Here is a 21,581-nt window from a genome sequence, read left to right as displayed (position 1 = left end):
GGAGCAGGAGACACGGGAGGTGGAGTTTACAATGAAGAATTGGCTGCGACAAAGTCTAGCATGCATGCAAATGTTTGCTTGGTGTCCAATCTGAAATTAAATTGCTCCCCGACAGTGGTTCCACATGGAGCCCAGCTGGAACGCAGGCACACACCACAGATGTGAGTGAGGTTCAAACGCTGCACCTGAAGCTGCGGCTGAAGCTGCACCTCTGACCCTCAGCAGCTCTGCCCGGCCTTCTTCTCCTAGCGGCACTTCAGCTCGCGCAAAGGTCACCCAAGGTGATCTCCTGACTTGTGGTCACAAATGAACACGGCGTGACTTGAGGAAGTGACTGTCCGGCCTGTAACGCGTGTTGGTCTTTGTTGAAACGTGTGTGTTGGCACAGTTTCATGTTTGAAATGGTGACCTTTACAAAGCCAAATAGACTTGTCAAAGACTTAATGCCCCTCGTAGACTTCAGTCCTGGTTTTGGTCGTTATTGGCGCAAATGCTTCGTGCCAAATCCCCTGACCACATCAGTGCTCAAATGAACGCACCTGAGTGGCAGGGCGCGATGGAGACTCGCAGAAGACCACGCCATGTTGACTGGCCTGCTATTACAAGTTCTTCTGAACACTTTAATAGTTAATAACAGTGAGTCAATGCTTAGTTAACCATTAGTTACTAATTTACTAACTGTCTATGTTACCTTAATAGATAGACGGACAAACTGGGAGGTTGTGGAGGTCAGAGGTGTTTGGGTGTGTCCCTCTGCACTATGAGCACACGGGATGGCCCCTCCTTTCTGTGTGTAATTCACCGGAGTGAAATATCTCCTTTTCCTGGAAGTCCCTGAAACCTCAGACATCAAAGTTGCGCACATGATTTTACTCAGCAGAGACTTCAGTATGGAAGTCACCAGAATACCCTGATGGATGCAGATCCAGAAAACCTGCAAACATGAACACAATATACAGCTGCGTCACACCATGTAGTGGTGGAGGTGCGTCTTCTCCTGTCACTGTCAGTTCCTTTGTACTTGTACTTTTCTTCATGAAATCTGTCATTTTTCTTTTGAGTATTTATTTTGGGAAACTATTGTGCTTTCCTAAATTTCAAGTCACATCAATTACGGGGTAAAAACAGAAGACGCGTGCAAAACCGTGTCAGACTAAAACAAAAGACAGATGCCACAACCAGTGAACCTCCTGGTGCGTGTGCATCGGCAGACGACGTATGAGAGACGAGCGCGAGCTGTGATGCAGGCGGCAGATTTCTCCTGAAGGCAGCTCAGGGGTGATGGAGCTCCTCACTGTGGGACGTATGCCTGCTTCTCGATCTCCTCCTGTCTGTCTGCATAATGACTTTTAATAAAAAAAAAGGGCTTTCCACTACAAAATATAATTTGATTATTTCAGCGGACAGCAATAATTTCTTAGAGGATGGAAAAAGGCAGGCTGGACATGCAGGGAAACCCCGGCTTCATGAGTCGTGCAGATTCGCTTCTATCTTTCAGCTTTCCCTGACGATTCCCGTTGTGCTTTCAATGAAGCTCCCTGACAGGTTCACCTGAGCGGCGGTCACTCATAATCACACTGCCAAGACATTTAGCAATGTTTATTACATCGGAAATTTGGATCCGAATTATTTCCCTGGAGCTCGTAGCCTCCAGGCTTGTTGAGTATCCTTTGCTGAGACATCCTTTGTTTCTTTATATATCCGTGTATCTCTGCATTTTAGTTGTCATGGCAACACTGGCGACAAAACAACATAACCTGCGAACCCCAGTCTGCCCCCCAGGTGGTTGGTGATGCTCTTGGCTGTTCTGGTGTACTCGGCTGTTGCATCACCATGTAACAGCGACCATCTTGTGAGTTGTCAGGGAAGATTGTGGGCAGGGCTGAAAGGATGACATCACCAGTAGATATATGGATGTTTAGCAACCAAAGCTGACTTGAAGTGAACATTGCTCCTTCTTATGTGACTTCACATGGGACTATGATTAAGAGAGAGAGCATCACGCTGCACCCACAAGACTTGAGCCAGTGAGCAGAGCTAGTGAGCAGGACCAGCAGCTGGAGGACTGCACTGGGATCAGGCCTCTGTCTGTCCCTCATGTCCACCACATATTTTTGGACCCGCGTTTGCTCAGCATCAGGGCGCATTCAAGCTTCCAGCAGACCCGGGTCTGAACTCCCACTGTTGCGTGCCTGTGTTTTTCTCTCTCTACGTCATCGCGCTGACAACGTCATCATTACACATAAATGTGTGGCGGAACACTGAGAGGTAAACAAACGTCAACATGGACGTCGTTGAGTCGAACGTTAGCGTTGTCGTTGCGTGCATTGCAATGTCGTCTCTTTTGCAAAGCAGACAAACTCGGCGCAGATTGGAAAATGTCTGAGCGCCACTGCAGCAAGGGAGGATGGAGTTTTTGGCTCATCTGGAAGGGAGCCGAAGAAGCTACAGGTGAAGCCTGACGGGCGCACAGTGACAAAATCAGGATGTGACAGGAAGGTCGCGTGAAACCTCAGACGACACGGGTTGCCTTTTTCACACCCGGGTCGCTTGGCGAGTCGGTTGACGCGGGTCGAAATGCCGATTCGACCCTTTCAGAGTGCCGAAGAACCCGTGTTTACCCGTGTTTTTGGTGCAGTGTGAAAGGAACTATGGATAAAGATATGAATCCCAGTCATGGAAAGATGGAGTTAACAAACAAAACCTCCTCCAACGCGTCTGGTTTGGAGTTACGTGAACGAGTGTGCATCCGAGGCGATCGTGTGTTCAGTTGTTTCTGGAGTTTTCTGACTCCTGGGGTCCAACAGAAGTAGTGAACAAGGGAAAACGATTTTGTGAGCTCAAGACAGAGAACTTGAAAGGCAAACTTTGGGTGACAGCTGTCCTTAATACTACGCACTAATAAAACACAAAAACATCAATCTGTTATCACACCGTCATGAACGACGACAGGACTGGACCCATGTGCTGCAGTAGTGGGGGTGCACGGCTGCAGTAGTGGGGGTGCATGGCTCCATCAGTCATATAGGAAGTGCGAGGTCAGACTCTTTTCTCCTCGCCATCCAGAAACCATGTTTCATCACGGCGGCTTCTGCACTTCGACGACAGTGAAACTCACCTGAGTCCAGGGACAGGACTTCATCGAGGGGGACTTGGAGTGCTGCTGTCCTGTTTGGGTCAAGTTTGGTAGTGAATGTCACACAGATCCTGTCCCTGCTCCTCCTTCCCCCCGCGTCTCCTCATATGAGCCAGCTGTCCCTTATCAGACCTGAACAGATCTGCTCCACTCAGTGAACCGTGTTTGGGCTTCATCTATTTATGTGTGTGCATTTGCACTAATATTTGTGTGTCTCACTGTGAAATCTATTCTAGTGCCGTCCCCCCCAGGCTGGAGCAGTAATACTATATGACTCAGTGCTCTGCAATCACAAGACAGATCAAGCTCTGCATGTTAATGGCAACAGGCTGAACCATTCACAGTCCGAACTACAGCAGACATGAAAAGAGGTTGTGGAATTAATTATAATGAGCTTGTTTAGGAGGGCTTTGTGACGGTGAGCTTGCTGATTCAGAGCAGGTTTGATGGCGGTGGTCGTGGGCTTCTCATAATCTCTGGTGACTGCCTCAGTTCGGGTTTATCTGGGTTCATTTTTGGCATAAATAAAGAGGAATGTGCATTTTTGTTAAAGTCTTGAAATATCCCACGGTCCGAGTAGACCTTGAACTTTTCAGGTCCTGTTTTCTGTCATACGTTGGTGAGTCAGTTGGCACCATGTTATTATTAGCCAATCATTGCCAAGTCAAGATAACTTTGGTAACCTGCCGGATTCTCAGAAGGGCGGGACTTAACACAGAGAAATCCCAAATTAATGTTTCTTTTGTAGCTCTCAGCAGTGCATCTCCCTGCAGGAGGGCATCGAAGGGGTGTGTCACCAAACCAGCACTGAGTGAGTGGGTACACGGATGGCCCCCCCCCCCCCCCCCCCGTCCAGAGTCGTTTAGCATTTCCTTGGATCTGTGGTTGTATGCATAGCAGATATGACAAGATTTCTGATAACATCAACATCTACCATGTCAGACAGTACTGCATTCCATTACCCCCCAACACACACACACACACACACACACACACACACAAAGCCTCAGACATTGTGACCTGGCAATAGAAATTACACTGAGAAGTCTCAACTGTCCATGTTCATGGCACTTAAAAGGTCAAAGGCCACAGTCAGACACTGAATGTGTGGCGTGTCGTTTCACCACATTTCCTCCAGTCTAGCTGGCAGGTTTGGGGCCATTTCAAACGTGTCTTGTGAGTCTTTTGCAGGAATCAACAACCACACCAACAGCTGATTCACTGATTTTGCTTGTAAACTCTAATCCTCATTTCAAGATGATAGAAACTGCTGCCAAAACAGCCAAACCAAACTGAAGGAGAGGAGAGAGTGTTGGCACACTGACAGATGTCGTACAGGCTGGTTTGACTGAGACGCAACATCAGTGGGAAGTGACGAGAGGCATGGAACCACTTCAACAGCTAGATACTGAGGAACACACACCCAAACGAAAACGTTGAACAAGCCTTCAATTTTCTCCCACAGCAAGTTCAATGCCACAGATGTGCCCGCGTACACACACACACACACACACACACACACACACACACACACACACACACACACACACAGTCAATGTCTTCACATGATTTGGAGAGCATCAGGCAGATGCCACGAGTGAAAGACCTAAATGTGGAGGAACGTAGAGAGGGGGTGGAGCGGCTGGAGGAGACGAGGGGAAGTGAAAAGATAGAGAGGAGATTCGTAAACATGCAGGAGAAGATAAATTGGCCTCAGAGCAGTTGGCATGTGCAGCATTGAACACACACACACACACACACACACACACACACACACACACACACACACACACACACACACACACACACACAGCTCATTCACGCTCATATTACATCAGAGTTAGTCCTCTCCCATATGTTGGTTCATTTTTCTGCCCATTTGTGTAACTTATCTGATGACAGGAAAACAACATGAGGGTGGAACAGAAGGTGAAACCAGACCTTCATGCTGAGTTCAACCACAAACCTTTTTAAAACTCTGAATTCACTGTCTCGTGTCCTGAGGCTGGATCAGAACCGGGGCAGTAGCTTTGGAACAGTTCCTGTTGTCTATTTTTGTCTTTGAAACATAAATCTTCTTTACTGTATATAAAATGTTGCCGATTCCCTGAATGTCAACCATCTTACATCATATCAAACCCCATGGGAAGTTGCTTGTTGCAGTAAATGAGTGCAAATTAGAGGAAAAAATTGTGTGTGATCCACAAAGCCTGTGCAAGAGTGGAGGGACACAAACTGCCCACAATCTACCCTGCTACTCCGAGCTGGGCCGTCCCAACTGGACAGCTGGACAGTTTACCACCAGTCAGACCCCGAAATGAAGTCTGTGTCTCTGTCTCTCTCTCTCTCGCTCTGTCAGACTCTTCCACTGTCCTGTCAGCGGTGATCTTGGAACAGAGCCACTTTTATGCCACACGACTTCTTGCAAACAGAGGTGCAAGTAGGGCTCCTGTGCCAGTCTGTGGGTGACGTAGCGCGTCAGCGTGATGAGAGCAAGTTCTGTAGTGGATCGGGTGATGAAGCAGAACAGACTGAATGTGCTAATTCTGTGCGAGTGATGATTCTATTAGTGGCTGCAATCCATCCTTCACGGCCCTGCATGGCTTCAAATGCATCGACCAGCATCGTTTTTATGACAGTCACTCTTTAATTTGGGTTCTTCTGCTGACAGAATTACAATCAAACTGATGAGCTCTCCCAGTGTTGACGGCTTTAGTTGTTAGCTTTTTATGTCATGTTTGCATCACAAACCTGTCTGAAGGACACACAGGAAAACAGCACGTGTGAGGAAAAGAAGTCATGTCTGATCAAAGTGTGAAGCGACGTCTCAGCCGTTTCAGTTGTGAACACTTAACAATGTGGGGACGGGCAGAAGCGACTCCCTGTAACAGCGCACACACAAAGGATGTATGGTGAGGAAAAGCATCAGAATTGCTTTGACTTCCTTACATCACTGTTGTTCCTCTACGCAGGAGAGTAGTTGAAAGGAACGTAGGAAATGTGGTGCTGAATAATTCCTTGACAAATGAAGCGATGCCTGTTCATATCAGCTCAAGTGAACAAGAGGCGGTTGAACATCTGAACCAGAACACAAAGTGTGAGATGAAGAAAGCCTTGACTTTGTTCCAGGTATCAGAGAGTAAGAGACATGGAGCAGTAAATGCAAGGCAACATTATGCTAAAAGGGTTTAGCTGAAGCCGTGTCCTCTTCCACCCCACGCTGCTTATCATGGAACATCACATCACGTCACACTGGGAAAGGACTGGGAGTGTGCATTCGTACGATAGTGCAAGTGCTGTCACACGGTGCCCAAATGTGTGACGCAAGGCAGGGTGCAGGTAACTGTGTGTGTGTGTGTTAAATAAAATAAGCAGAGTTTGCTGTCACTGCTCACAGACACCAACATGCATATTGCACACGGCACAGCAACAAAACACAAGCAGGCATGTGCACTCAGTCGAGTCGACTGCAGCCCTCACACCCTCACGCACCTACGCACACCACAAAGTGCAGATGGAAGTCAGATGTTGCTGCCAACTCCAAGTTACCTCAAAAGCCAATGAAGCCTGAGACAAAGTATGTTTCATTTGGAAATAAGACAAAGGTAGCAGATTGAGAGCTGCTCAGTGCCATGTCCTTGGAAGTGTTATAGATTTGTATTGTGCAGTCAAGGAAACGTTACTGTCGTGATGATGAACGATGCGCTGCGAAGTCAAGGCACCCGTCCCAATAATGGATCCTCCAGTCCCCCACATATACACTGAAACCTAACAGTAGAACAAGTGGATGTTCCTGCAGCAGGTGCAGCTCAGTCTCTTTTGATGGCAGTTCAACCATCAGAACAGATCACCCCTATGACCACCGCAGTGTAACAGACCACAATGCCATGAGAGGTTTCTGATGTACAAGATTCCATACCTGAGCGTAACGGCACGTTTGAGGTCTTTCTGTCCCCTCTTCTAAGTGACTCCATTGCAGACCTGATGCTGTAAACATGAGATGCTTCCTCAGCAGGTTGTCCAATGTGATGGCACTTCCTGCCCATCCTCCCATGGGAGACCTGAGGCTCGTACCACGTTGTGCACCTCCAGGAAAGAAGCTGCCCGCCCACCTGAGTCCCCCGAAGAAATGTAGTGCTTCAACAAACTCAGCAGTCTGAGTGCTACGGTTCGGCAGTGGTCGGTGGCCAGAGTGCCACAGAGTCCCGATGGATTCAACGACCCACCTTCTCTCCCCCTGGATTCTCCTGCTGCTCTGGCGGGGCTGGCAAGGCTCAGCGTGGAGGCAGTGCTGGGTGGAGCTGCCTGGTTCTTTGCCTGTGCCACATCAGCCCTGCGTCCTTATCTTTGTCCCGTCTGGCTGCAGTCCCGGCGGGTCCAGCCGGAGGCTTGCTGCTCCCGTAGCATCGCATTAAACAACTACGTCACATCCTGTCCAGTGAGCGCCGCCTCAAGCTCTCCCCTGTTCTTTCCTGGATGTCTACTCACAGCCTATGAACACCAGTCTAACTGGGTGTACTGGTGGTCACCAGTTCCACCTGCCTGTTTCTCCTAAGATATATCCATCCATCCTTCCATTCCTCATCCATCCATCTACTCCTCATCCATCCATCAATCCCTCATCCATCCATCCACCCCTCTACTCCCCATCCATCCATCCAGTTTCTATACCTCTTATCCTGTTAAGGGTTGGGGGGTATCCCAGCTGTCATTGGGTGAGAGGTGGGGTTCACCCTGAACGAGTCACCAGTCCATCACAGGGCCATCAGGACCAGTTTGGGGTTCAGTATCTTGCTCAAGGACACTTGGACATGGTCACCTGGGGAAGTGGGGATTGAACCAGCGACCCTTCAGTTGCTAGACGGCCACTCTACCTCTGAGCCATGCTGGCCCCTCCCATACATTGGCACTGAGAGCCCAGCTCATCTGATATCAGTACAAATGTGTAAACTGGATCTTGTTGCCGGGCCACGGCGTCGCCTCCAGTCAGCTGACCCGTGCTTCAGGATGAGTCCTGTGTGATGTGAAGCATTTGATGCTGTGAGGCTGGATCGTTTTTGTTGGTTCAGTTTCATTGTTTCATAACCTAATTTTCATGGGTTCATCCAGTCTGCACCCATCGACAGAGCTCCCAGCACCACCAGGAAGGTGTCTCACACCAGAGTACAACAACATGCATCTTGACCTCCAACTTATTTACACCACCTCCATCCTGTCTTCTCTTCCCTCTCACATGAGCAAGTAGATGGAATGTACATTCTGTCGTCCATCCATCCATCCATCCATCATGCCCTACCTGTGACTTTGAGCTGTGTCGTCCGCCGCACCAGCCTGGATCCATACTGTAACTCACAGGTATAATTTCCACCGTCGTCCTCCACCACCTCTGGAATCCAGATGTGTGTGGTGTTCACAGTGATGGAGCTCCTCCATTCAACACGCTCACACTCCTGACAGGAGACAATCAGCCCCATCCCACCCAGCAAGCTTTAGTATCCTGACTCTCATCTTGTGTGTGTGTGTTTGTGTGTGTGTGTGTGTGTGTCGTACCTTGTACCAGGTCATTTGTGGTTGCTTGTATGGAGCCAAGTAGTCATCTATATCACGACAGGTGATCATTTTGCTGTGAGTAATCTCAGCTTTCGCCAGATAGCGGATTTTGCTGCTGAAGCACTTCCCCTCGTCACTCTCCTCCACCGTCATCGACATGGACACTTTCATGCAGTATGTAGAGTTCCTGAAGAGACACAAGAGTTTATTGCCCACATTTGCATACATTTGAGAAGAGATGCATAAAAACACAAAAACACAATTGAAAGTGTATCTCAGACAAGTATCCACCCACATTTAACCACACATTTGCCTTGAGAGCCTTGAGCCTTCCCCACTGAGGATGGTTGCACTCGTCAGAAGCAGGTGATTACAGCAGACGTGAGACGTGACCTGAGTACCAGGACAGGCTGCTGGGGAACATCTTTGCCACCATTGCGCAATATTTCGGTGAAATTAAAGGTTGTTTAACATTTCTGTGTTTCATCAAGTGTGACGGAACAGGAAAATTCAGTTTATACTCATAAACACACCAGCAAACATGAAACAAATTTATATTTCATTCTAAATGGAAAAGAAAGGGAAAGGCAATGCGGGGGTGTACTGCAACATGTTCGGCCACAATAGAAGACGGATGAGGCCTCCATCTTCATCTCAGGTGGAGTTTGAATGTCAGGAGGTTTTTTTTTTTTAAGTTAAGTGTTAAGTCAAAGTCTGACAAAATGAAGGCCATCAGAAACAGTTTTAACAGAATTTCCTCAGTAAACCACCAAATCTAAACTTTAGACAGCTCCTCACTGGTGGTTACTTGGCAACCCAATTCATGTCAAAAGGCAACTGACACCAGCAGCAGAACGGTGGAGTTGTTCACGCTGATGCAGACGTTGCTGAATGAATGTCATTTCTCTCAACACGAAATGAAGCAACACGTGCACAGTAGGACCAAATGACACCTAAACGCTGCAACCATTTCAGGTGAGTCAGAACTTGGATCTGCAGCTCTGTCTGATCTGAGGGCACTTAGGTGAGCAGTACCATATCCAGTACACATACATAAAAGCCCTGTACTGCCATGGTTCAGCTCGGGGGCTGGCAACCCATGCGGTGACTCCCATGGCTTCCACAAAATTTACCTGCAAATGAAAAAAAATACTAGCTAAGCTAGCCATGGAGTGCTAACCAAAAAAGAAGAGTTGCAGAGGAAAACAGGGAATTTACTCAGACTGCATGGGCAGATTTGCTTGCTTTCCCAGCTGCTGGTTTACCGGCACGCCAGATCTGTCCATGACATGTCATGAACAAACACACAGCATTAGCTGGAGGTCTCCAGTTGAGGAGGAGAGAAAGAGGGCGGTTCAGAAGGGCTGTGGAGAGCTGAGAAGTGGATCGTCTCCAAACTCCACCACAGCTGCTAGTTTTGTTGCAGCAGGTGAGATAGGAAGGCGTGGAAAGGCGTTGACGGACGGGGAAGACATGAAGGAATTCTTCATGAAAATATCAGCGCATCTACTCTCAGAATTTAAAAACCAAACTGAGATAAAAATGGCAGCAGACATCAGCAGTCAGCATATCGGGGACGTCAGTGCAGCCCAATGGCCTGTGGCGAGTCAAGGGATGTGAATAATACTGAGTAGATGGCGCCGCTGTGCAGGGACGTGAACCCTGATGAGCCGCAAGGAGAAATCTTTGAGTGGATAAAACTGAAAGGCCAAACAGGAGGTTTGGGAGGCTGTTCTTCACTGGTCACAGGACACAGGAAGGAACGCCAGCCTTGTGCTCAGCAGCTATGAGAGGGGCTCACGAGGGGTTTGAGACGTCACTGCAGAAGAAGCTGGATCAACAGCTGCTTGGGTTTCACTTCGGTCAAAGTTCGAACTGAAACTGGCCTGTTTTTCCCTTTCACGGTTTTAAACGCCAGGCTGCTGCTCTGGGCTCTTCTTGCTCTTTCAGTGAGGCTCTATCTTCTCTGTTGATCTTCTCCTCAAACACAGGAGGACCTCAGCAGGCCTGCTCGTTGTCCTGTACTGCTCCTGGTCACAGTGCCTGTGGAATTCTCACCACTTCACAAAGGTTCAGGTTTTGATGTTGGAGGAAAAGCCTCCCCCCACTAAAGTGAAAAAACATCAACATGGTGGTTTTCTCTTGTGTTGGCCTGGCAGGTTCATGAGTGAACTGTAACAGTTTTCCAAGGAATGAAAAAATAGGCAGCTAAACATCTAAAAATGCAAAGTTTAAGTACATAATTAAAACTGATAGACCGCTGCACTGTAGAAAGATGTGAAAATATTGATGAAACTTTATTTCGGTATCAAAATCTCTCAAACGTGTTTTGTGGCTCCAGAGGGATTTTTTTTGCTGAGGAGTCAAAGTGGCTCTTGAGAGAGTGAAGGCAGCAGCCCCGCTTGAGCTGAACACGTGAGGCCGTAGCGCCAGAGAGAAAGAGAGGAATCTGGTATGAGGCCATTAAGTCCTGCGTCACTGCCGGGCTGGACCGAACCAGGAGTCCAGCAGCTGCCATCTGAGCTGTAACTCCTTGAGGTTTGTGGAACTGGATTTAGCTGATCGGTTTCGGGGTTCAGGGGAACCAAAGTCTTTTGTTCCGTGTGAATGTTTAGTTTCTCTCATTCGAAAGCACAAACCCAGTCAAATCAAGCAGATCTTAAAAAGATTTGACCCTCACCAGCTGCCCCTGTCAGTCTGCAGCCCTTTCACACTGAACAACCTGCTTCTGCCCCCATGTTGCTGGGGCGCCTGTTGTGTTCACATGGATCGGTTGGGGGGGGGGGGGGGGGTCACCACGCCAATTTACCTTCCTCCAAGCCTGGTCTCTTTGCAGGAGCAAGGTTGATCTGACCAGCCCGCCCACTCTGACACTGGTGATGACGTAGCCAATCCAGCAGGACATTGATAAACACGCTAGCACACAAGGGAGACACAAGAAAATTTTCACCTGCCAGTTCCAAGTTCAAGATTTTGGAAGACGGCCAGCTGGGGGGACACTGAGACCCTGAGCTCCTGAGCCTCCGTACAGAGGAGGAACATTTCAGGAACGGTGAACGTCTGGAGGGTGACGGCTTCCCTCACTACAAGGCCCAGGTCCTTTATAAACTGAAGACTTTGAGCAGGTGCATGGGCTGATCGTCATTGGACACACCTAGCATAGCGTGAACGTGTTATCAGGATGGGCTACTAGACTCTGCCTCCTGTTGCTGGCCACGCCCCCCCCCCCCCGGAATCAAGGGCTCGCGTTCACGTTCACGTTATCGTGTAGCGCAGGGGTAAGCAACCATGTGCCATGGAGAGGTTTTCCTTCCAACCCAACACTTTCACAGGTGATTCCACTGATTAACACTCCTCTGTGGCTGAAGGTGTGTTAATCAGTGGAATCACCTGTGAAAGTGTTGGGAGGAACCTGCATCCACACGTCCCTCCATGGCACCTGGTTGCCCTCCCCTGGTGTCGCGTCTTTGGATTATTGTGACGTATTTCCTAAACCAGAGGTCATTTCCTGCAGGTGAGACATGAACACACAATCTAAAAAAACAGCGATTCAGCGACGTGTCCAGAGCTCCACGACACCGTCCACGTCCCCAAGACACCGTCCATGACACCAAGACACTGTCCACGTCCCCAAGACACCGTCCACATCCCCAAGACACCGTCCACAACCCCAAGACACCGTCCAAGACACTGTCCACGTCCTCCACACTTCCGGACGGAGGAAACAGTGGAGCTCGAATGACTGCTGTGTGGTGGAAGGTCTCTTCATGCTGGATTCAAGGCTTTAAAACTCTGCCACAGGGTGACTGTGTGTGTGTGTGTGTGTGTGTGTGTGTGTGTGTGTGTGTGTGTGTGTGTGTGTGTATTTCCTAGTTCACCTCTGGACACAATAGACCACATTGATATCTCTTTCTCTCTTCGTCCCTGTCTCTCTAAACACACACACACACAGATTTGTTTTTCTTTTTTAGTCATTGACCTAAACAAGAACAGCTGCACTGAAGTGGAGGCCTGGTAAGCCCTTTATCCACCATCCCTCCACTCCCCCCTCCATCAATCCATCTCCATCCTGCAGCATCTTGTTTTCTCCTCCAGTGATTCAGTTACCTTTCCCTGCCTACACACACACAGACACACACACACACATACACACACACCCAGGTGATCCAGCCTTCTATGAACCCGGTGCGTTTGCTGTGCCTTCTTGCTGAGGTTCAGACCAAAGGAAAGCATTATTTTGCAGCGTTCTTGCGACAGCAGCTTTTCATGCTAGCCAGTGTTGTTTGTGTCTTTGTGACACCAACTTGGACATTTATAGAATTTCTTGTGTGACACAAAGTCACGTGAATGCTGGTTCTGTGATTATTTGAAGGAAGCGCTGGATTTTAGTCTCATTTGAAAGGAAATTCTGACAACTTTAGACAGGAAGAGCTGAGTCACTGTCAGGACCTGCCAGAAGGAGAGGGATTTCATCCTCGCCTAGTTTTTGTTCAAGGAGGTGTAAGCAGATAAATGGAACTTGTAGAGATTAGCAGGAACACAATGAGGCCACAGCATGAAGACTTACTTCATTTAAAGCTTCAGATTTATTTATTTTTTAAAAAAATGAACCATTTATAGTCGGGTCATAAAAGATCAGACAAAAATCTTTGTCAAGTACCAAGGGCAAAAAGATGAAGTATTTTTCTGTGTTTTTTGTCAAACTTGTACATAGTTTTACTGTTGCTCTGCCTTCATTCATTTGAGTGACTTCCCACCTGCTTCACATCCATCACAGCTGTGGCTAATTATGGAGCTAATGGCTCTATGGCATCACTCTACATGGATACAGAACAGGATTTGGACTGAATGTACACTTAGATTTGGATTCTCTGGACCTGAAGAAGACACTGGTGTCCACTGGTGAACTATTTAGCCTGGATGGGAGTTGAGTGGGTGGTTCAGTTGTGTCTTGACAGTGTTGAGATGGATTAGTTCAGGAGAATCAGTGCTTTTGAGCGATGAGCGTCATATCGAGATCACGTGGTGTGGATGTCCTGGGACAGACACACAGGACGACATGAATCAGTCTCATCACTGCCTTCCCGTTCAGGCTTTTCCAGCTGGTCCACAGCGAGCTGCACTGTAAAGTCCTGTTCAGAAATATCTGAGCAAAACACACTTCTCAAACAAAAGGGTGTCAACTCCAAAGTAAACCTTGTAGTAAAATGTTGAGTATCAGTTTGCTTTCAAATATTACATTTCTTGAAGTACACACAAACGTTTCTTTTCAGGAGTGTAACTTATTTTTCTGTGAATTATTTATTTCTGTTCTTGTTTTTAATTAATGTCTTAATGTAGATTCAGTCCTAAACAAGGTTGAGGACTGAGACTCTGGTTGCCTTGTAAATCTTGATAGCCTTGTAAATGATTTAGTGTGTGTGTCTTGTGTGTGTGTGTGTGTGTGTGTGTGTGTGTGTGTGTGTGTGTGTGTTTGTAATTATATGATACATTGTGGACCATAGGCCAGGTGTTACGCCTCCACAACCAATTCTGGTGTGCAATGACATGTCTAATTCAGAGGAAACCACATCCTCCTGCGTCTAGGCTCTCTCTCTGTCTCTCTCTCTGTCTCTCTCTCTGTCTCTCTCTCTCTGTCTGTCTCCCTCTCTCTCTCTCTCTCTCTCTGTCTCCCTCTGTCTCTCTCTCTGTCTCTCTCTCTCTGTCTCCCTCTGTCTGTCTCCCTCTGTCTCTCTCTCTCAGTATTTGATGTAAAAGCACGCTCATCTTCTTGCTTGATGACATCCTCCTGCACTCGTGCTGGTGATGCACGTTGAGCAGAGACCAACTGCAACAGCTTCCTCTTCTCTCGCTGCCTGGTTTGTCCCTGTCCCATCATTCTTTGTCTCCCCCTCGGACTGCTGTTTCCCAAAAGTGTCTGGCCATCACCAACTCAAGTCCGTATCTACATAAGCAAGAATATGTTTTGTATATTTATTCAATTTCAACGTGATCGTCCAATCAAGCATCAATACAAACACTGTGTCAGAAGCGTTTGGTTCATGCTGCTCAGAAATGCAAATTGTGTGTCTGTGTGTGGGTGTGTGAAGTGTAGTCATATTTTTGGTGCTCTGTTGAATAGATTTTAGTGCTGCACTGTACAAAATCCTACGGTTTATTCACATCAGAGCAGCACACTGTGTTGCTGAGCTGGAACTCTTCATGGTGTGAGACCTTTGCACCTGAAACTATCAGGTTATTGGAAAGCGATGGAAACGAGATGGTTTACCATCGCTGGCAAACGAGAAGCCTGCAGCCGTGAATGCATGTCGGAGCTCTGCTCATGGTCGACGGAGGCCGACGATAAAAACAGCATTGTTGAAATTGATGTTCTCTAATTACAAGATGGTCATGCTCTTAGTGAGAAGCTGAGAAACTCAGAGTCTCTGACGGCGGCGGCCGGCGGGTTGAGCCATCACGCCGTGTTTCCAGGTGCTGCTCCATGACCTTTGATTCAGCTATGCTGAGCATCCTGGCATCACACCGACAGACGTGAGGTTCCGACCAGTATTAAGGTGTCACTGTGGGTGACGGTGACAGGACATTTATACTCCAGTTAGCATGGAGCGTTAGCGTGGTGTGAGCTAGCTTGATTGAATAGATAGCAGTTGCATACTTGTGTGGAAATGAACATAAAAGTGGTTGAGCTCCAGGTGAGGTCACCTGCTCAGGGTTGCAGTCTGTTAGCGGGAGTTACGTGAGAGTGTGATAACGAGACGCGGCTGAGGCGCGGCTGAGACTCAGATTGGATCATCTTTTGGTTGCAGACTGATAGAGAAGAAGAGCAGGTGCTTTAATTATAAGAGTAGTGCACTGCATCATCCTCAGATCACCAGAAAACACACACACACACACACACACACACACACACACACTCTGGGGGGGTGAAGCCTATCCCAGCTGACATTGGGTGAGAGGCGGGGTTCACCCTGGACGAGTTGCCAGTCCATCGCAGGGCACACACACACACACTCACACACTCCTTTTATTGTATTTCTATCACATGTGAAACTCTGCTCTCCTCAGTGCTGGAGTGTAACTTGTCAGCCAGTGACGCTGAACCAGCAGCAAGCTGGTGGCAGCAGGAGCTCCGTCTGAGCTGCCCTGGTAGTCGTCGGTGTCGTCTGCTGATCGAAAGCTTAATCTCAGGCTTTGGGAAATGATGATTGGATAAATACGAATGCACAAATACAGACAAGTTTTCCCTCTCTTGTCTGGTTGTCGCCTGATGTTTGCGTTAGTTGTGTCTCTGGTCATTTCCTGGTGGGTGTTTAGTTCGTGACTTCTTACCTGCTTCTGGATTTTGCTATTTCCCTCCCCGCCTGGATTGTTTGCGTGGATGCTGGACTCACCACATCTGAGTTGATGGAGTTTGATTGGTTCCTCCTCCCTGACGGTTCTGTTTGCCTTCCCTGCCTGCCATCTTATTAGAAAGTTTACACAGAGTTTGTCTTTGGGAGCAAATACTAAAAACAATCTTGCATTTCTATGTTCTACAGATTTCCTCATGGAAATATGAGCTGCCAATGAGGACGAGAGCGACTAATAGGAGACCTCCACCCTGAAGACAGCTGCTCGTGTGAATATCTGTCAGGATGAAAGAAAATGACTTTTATGAGGCAAAGGACTTCATTAACCTGACAAGATGACGGCTGCCAAAAGCAGAGGCAGGACTGCAGATCTCCAAATGCTGAAAAACAGAGATAACGCGGTGCTACGGGACGTGAGGGATGGAATTTATAGCTCATCTTGATCTCATTAGATATCTGTTTACACTTAAACACTAAGGTTATTTCTTTTGCACGGCATTTGAACACTGTGTCAGCCAACAAACAGCATTAACAGCCCTGCTGTTTATCAGCCTCACTGAGGGGGCAAACGTCCACATAATTGGCAGCATAATATTTCCCCAACAACCCTCTTCACTGTACGTGGGTTTGCCACAATCTGAGAGAAATAAATGCTCCCCTGGGTAATTGAGAGAGAAATTGAGCTCCTCGGATTATCATAGACACACAAATAAAGGGTCAGTCTTTACCACAAACATTAACACAAAGGCACCGTGCAGTAAGGAGTCTAATTTAACCCTGAGTTCCCTGTCAAGAGTTTACAAAGACATTTTTCAGTTCACTTCCATGTATTGCAGGAATGCAGCAGTGAACATGGATGGAGGGATGGATTGATGGATGGATGATGGATGGATGGAGGGATGATGGATGGAGGGATGGATAAAACCCCACAGATTTCCTCAGACTGTCACAACTTTTCTTGTTGATGACACCATGAATGCATAAACAAAACCTTCTGAGAAGTGGAAACTGGGAAAACACAGACACGTTAACGTCTAACTCAGCAGGTCATTGGTCCATCTGCCTGTCACACACTAACTTGTCCAGCCTGCTGAGTCTTCAGCGGCGTTTGTTGCTGCTCTAAAGGAAGATCAACCCTCCAGCTCTGATGGAACTGATGCTCGCAGCTCCAGCGCTCACTGCTTCAGGAGCCGCCTCTGTCCTCCTACACCAACCGCTCCTCTCGCTGTCACGACACCTTAACCACTAGCGCATCTCCTCAAAGTGCGAACCAATCGTGTGACGTCACAATCTCAAGCTGAGCAAAGTACTGCGAGTTGATGAGAAGCTCCACCATCGGCCACATCCTCAGCAGAGTTGAGCTCAGACTTGACTTGTTCTCCTTTGTGTCTTTTGTCATCTCTTTCCTCTTTTTCTTCTTTCCTATACATTTCAGTGTGGAGGCTGCAGCCCCAAACCACTGGTGCAGCAAATTAGGGTTGGAGGGCAGTGGCGTGTGCTGATCAGGTGATCAGCCACAAGTTTAGCACAGTGTATGTAAAACGAGCAGCCCTCTGTAGACGGACCACATCTTGGCTGGCATTGCTCTCTCAACGCGTGTACATCTGCCTCTGGCTTTTATTCCATGCCACAGGTTCCACGTTCATCACAGTTAATGACCTCCCTGGCGCATCCTCCTGCCGGGCTCTCCAAATGTGTGTCCTCTGCTGTTCGATGCAGGACTTTGCTAACAAACCTTTTTCGCAAACATGCAGTCCCAATAAATCAGGCCAGACTTGACACTTTGATGTCAGTAAAATCAGGCTCATAAAGTTGCATCCTGGAAATGAATGAGGTGAAAGAGTGATTTGAAAGGTGAAACGGAAGATTTGTGGCGACCGTTCTGTGTCTGATGTGAGTGGCAGACTTTTAGAAGTCGTTCTTATCAGTATGTTTCTGCTTGAAGTTCAGCTCTGGTACGCACAGGCAGGTGTGTGTGCGTGCGTGTGTGTGTGTGTGTGTGTGTGTGTGTGTGTGTGTGTGTGTGTGTGTGAGCTTGTTATTTTGTAATACGGTTAGGAAAGGGGACCGTTGGTCACCTCTGTTTGCGTGGTGATGGTTATGAATAAAACATGGCCTCTCACTCTCACCACGTGTGTTCATGAAGCCCCGTGTGCTCCTATTTAGACAAATGAGGAATGTGCTGCCATGCTGGAACAGATGTCAGCTGTTAGCAGAAACATCCCTCAATGCAACTGACATTTGGAGAGGAGAAGCAAGTCGAGAAAATTACAATGGCAACACTTGCACTGTGAACAGAAAGTCACTGATTTATTTAATGTCTCTAGCTGACGTGGTTGCAGGTCTGGACCAGGTCGGTGACTCCATTGCTACTCTGGCTAAGTGGTTAGCACTGTTGTGTCATAGCAAGAATATCCTGAGTTGTAATCTGGGCCGTCCCTAGTAGTTCTTGTATGGAGGTCCATGATCTCCTCATGTTTGACACCTAGAACACACAGTACAGGGCTGAGAGACGAGCCCCCGCCCACTGCTGGGGGAACCGCAGATGAGGGCTTTGTAACAGTGCATCAACTGTTGAGGAAATTTCAAGCAAACTGTTTGCAAAAAAGGAAACATGAATTAGGGGCGCTTCTATCAACTGGTTTGGAGCGAGTAAAATAGATATTGCTGCCAGAAGATGGCAGCACAGGCAACGTTAGACATGGCCAGAATCAACAGAATAAGAGTTGTTGATCAGCAAAGAGTGAAAAGAGGCAAAAAAGTACCTCGAGTGAGCAGGATTTCTTTTGTTTCAAATTTCAACAATTCAATCATTACCGCTGTTGCCGTAGCGCTCAGTGCCAGAACACTTCAAAAACGTCTCATTTTTCCTTCCTCATACAGGTGGGACTTCTCAGGAGCGCCATCATGATGACATGCATCTACGTGTTAGCCGTATTGTTCCTGTCCTGTGGGCTGGTTTATGACAGGAAACCACCTGGAAGCTCAAACGGAGGATCAGCGAGCATAGCAGCTCGAGAGCGCGGTTCTCCTGCTGCGGTGCAGCTGAAGACACCATCATCTTCCTCACTGCACTTCTGCGGCATTGAACAGGCTAACCTGCCACCAGGGGTCAAGATGATGAACCTCCTCCAACACCGGCTCCAGGGACTCGACTATCAGTTACTCCTGAATAGTTTTCTTTGACCTATATAGCCTTTTTCTGAATATATGAATATTTGCTGGTATATAAATGCGTTCTTTGCGTTCCCAGAATGCTCCAGCCAGTCCCGGCTACTTATCAATGTGCACACGTGTTGTCAGGTCCATTCAGCCAAGTGACCTGCTGATTTATGTCCATCTTTATATGTTAGCACCTGAGAATGTATTGACTTCTGCTATATTTCCTCCTTGAGTTGTGCATCCCATTGTTGTGTGGCTTGTTTTGTGTCCTGTTGGCTCGTTTGCATGCAGGGAATGTGATTGGCTGCTGGCTGGCGATCACCGCCCTGTGAAGAGCAACTTCTCCATTCACGGGAACGGTTTGCCTGAGGAAGTCTAGCACCTTCATGCTCATGCATGCTTCATCAGGTGAAGTTTCAACATTTCCATCAGTCTTTTCTCGAGATGTCTAAATGAGCGTCACAACACTTCGACAGAAACCCAACAACAAAGACGATCTTCTTCTCTTCCCCGTTCAGTGTCAGAAGGCTGGCTTGCCATGAGGCTCATGGAGGTGTGGCCAGGTGGGAGCCAAACAAGCCTCAGATATATGCAGAACACTCTTGTATGAAGGAAGTTGTGGGGAGGAAATGATGGGGGAGCGAAATGTCAGTGGGGGGTAATTGACGACGGCGGGGGTGATTAACGAGCACAGCTGCGCTAAGACTAGCTTCCCTGGTTTTTGCTCTTGTTGCCGGTTTGGTGCCCTGGAGACCCGGCGGTGACGCTCCATTCACTACGCAGGCAAACGTCCTGGCACCAACTTGGTGAGTGTGTTGGGAGAACAAAGAATTTCAGCGGGACTCTGGTCTGAATTTGATGGGGAAGCCATAAATCTGCTCGTGTCCAAATGACCTTCCAGTGTTGTCAAGCAAAGCGCTGATGTCCCTCCAGACCTCTGGCTCTACATCTGGGTTGGCTGCCCATATCAAATATCTGTGTAATGTGTGTGAGTGCATGCATGTATACATGTGCGTGTGTGTTTGCGTGTGTGTGTGTGTTGATGGCAAAAAAAAAAGCCAAACACAAATTCCAATTACCTCAAATGCAAAATGAGCTGTAAATTAATCTCCAAATCATCTTGTAAACCCTCCTTGTCAATAAATCAAGCGCACCCTCCCCACAATTACCCTCCTATAATCAGGGCAGGCTGCTGGGGGGGTGTTGACTTATGGCTCTAATAGATGGGGGACGTATCCTGGCCAGCAGGCAGCATGTGTGTACCTGGACAGAGATGCAGATTAATTTGACTATCAATCTAGCCAACAGGGGAGGGGACGGAGTGTGAAGCGTGTGCGCACACACAGACACAGACACACACACACACACACACACACACACTTCTGCGCATGTACTTATCAGCACCAACATGGATGCAAACAACAGACAGGAGGTTTTATGGACCCTTAAATGCTGCCTGTTCCAACTCTTATAATTTCCTTTTTGACTTCATGGCATGAAAAACAGGGCGGCACGGTGGAGCAGTGGTCCTCCCTGTGGCCCCCCAGCAAGAAGGTTCCTGGTTTGAGCCCTGGCTCAGCCACTAAGTCTTTCTGTGTGAGTCTCCATGTTCTCCCTGTTCCTGCTGGGTTCTCTCTGGTACTCCAGCTTCCTCCACAGTCCAAAGACATCAAGAGGGACCAGGTTAATCCAGACTCTAAATTGACCGTAGGTGTGACTGGGAGAGCCAATGGTTGTCTGTCTCTATGTGTTGGCCCTGCCATGGACTGGTGACCTGTCCAGGGGGAAGGCTGCTGGGATAGGCTCCACCCCCACCACCCTCAACAGGAGAAGAGGGAGAACATGGAGGGATGGTATGAAAAACAAAGTGCAGGAAAAGCAGTCCACAGAGTCACCCAGGGAACCCATGCATGCACTTTCATTCTGACTGCTGTATTTTGGTTTATTTTTTCACTCTTCTTAAACAGGAACTAGAGCAAACAGGAAGTAGGAGGTGATAAACGCATGACGGCGTCAGCAATCTGGCAGTTTCTCTGACTGTATGGAGCGTGCAGACGGGCGCTCGTGCATTAACCTCCGAAGTTGTTCAGCTAGCTTGTTTTTGTGTGATAGATGCATGTGGTGGACTGTGCAGGTTCATGCGCTTTTGTGTATTTTTGTGTAAGTGTGTGTGTGTGTGTGTTTGTACTGCACCTTTAAGCCATAATTGTTTACCTTAAAGTGAAACTTAATGCTACTAAAAAATAATTCTGTTTTCCCAGAACTGGTCAAAAAGGTTGTCATCACTCAGCAGTGACCTTCAATAGGAGTCTCCTAGTCACGCAGGTCCATTCACACCGTGGGCTCTTCTCAGCTCGGTGACATGCGGTCACTCCAGGTGTGAT

General features: G+C 47.9%; 1 protein-coding gene across 4 annotated transcripts in view; it reads right to left on the bottom strand.

The window, feature by feature from the left end:
- il1rapl2 (interleukin 1 receptor accessory protein-like 2) overlaps positions 1–21,581 on the bottom strand; it is a 358,125-nt gene that overhangs the window by 114,642 nt on the left and 221,902 nt on the right. For all 4 annotated transcript variants that reach the window (XM_086222825.1, XM_086222826.1, XM_086222828.1 and 1 more), the window contains 2 exons: positions 8,687–8,873; positions 8,433–8,586 (listed from right to left, as the gene is read on the bottom strand). In XM_086222825.1, the coding sequence (XP_086078951.1) occupies positions 8,433–8,586; positions 8,687–8,873 (341 nt within the window). The remainder of the gene's footprint in view (positions 1–8,432; positions 8,587–8,686; positions 8,874–21,581) is intronic.

Source organism: Aulostomus chinensis, chromosome 13 (genome assembly GCF_037954235.1).
Source record: "Aulostomus chinensis isolate RoL2024-O1b breed Wild chromosome 13, RoL_Achi_v1.0, whole genome shotgun sequence".
NCBI classification, from domain to species: Eukaryota; Metazoa; Chordata; class Actinopteri; order Syngnathiformes; family Aulostomidae; genus Aulostomus; species Aulostomus chinensis.
The sequence above is the reverse complement of the archived record's forward strand: the minus strand, read 5'-3'. Positions and strand labels throughout refer to the sequence as shown.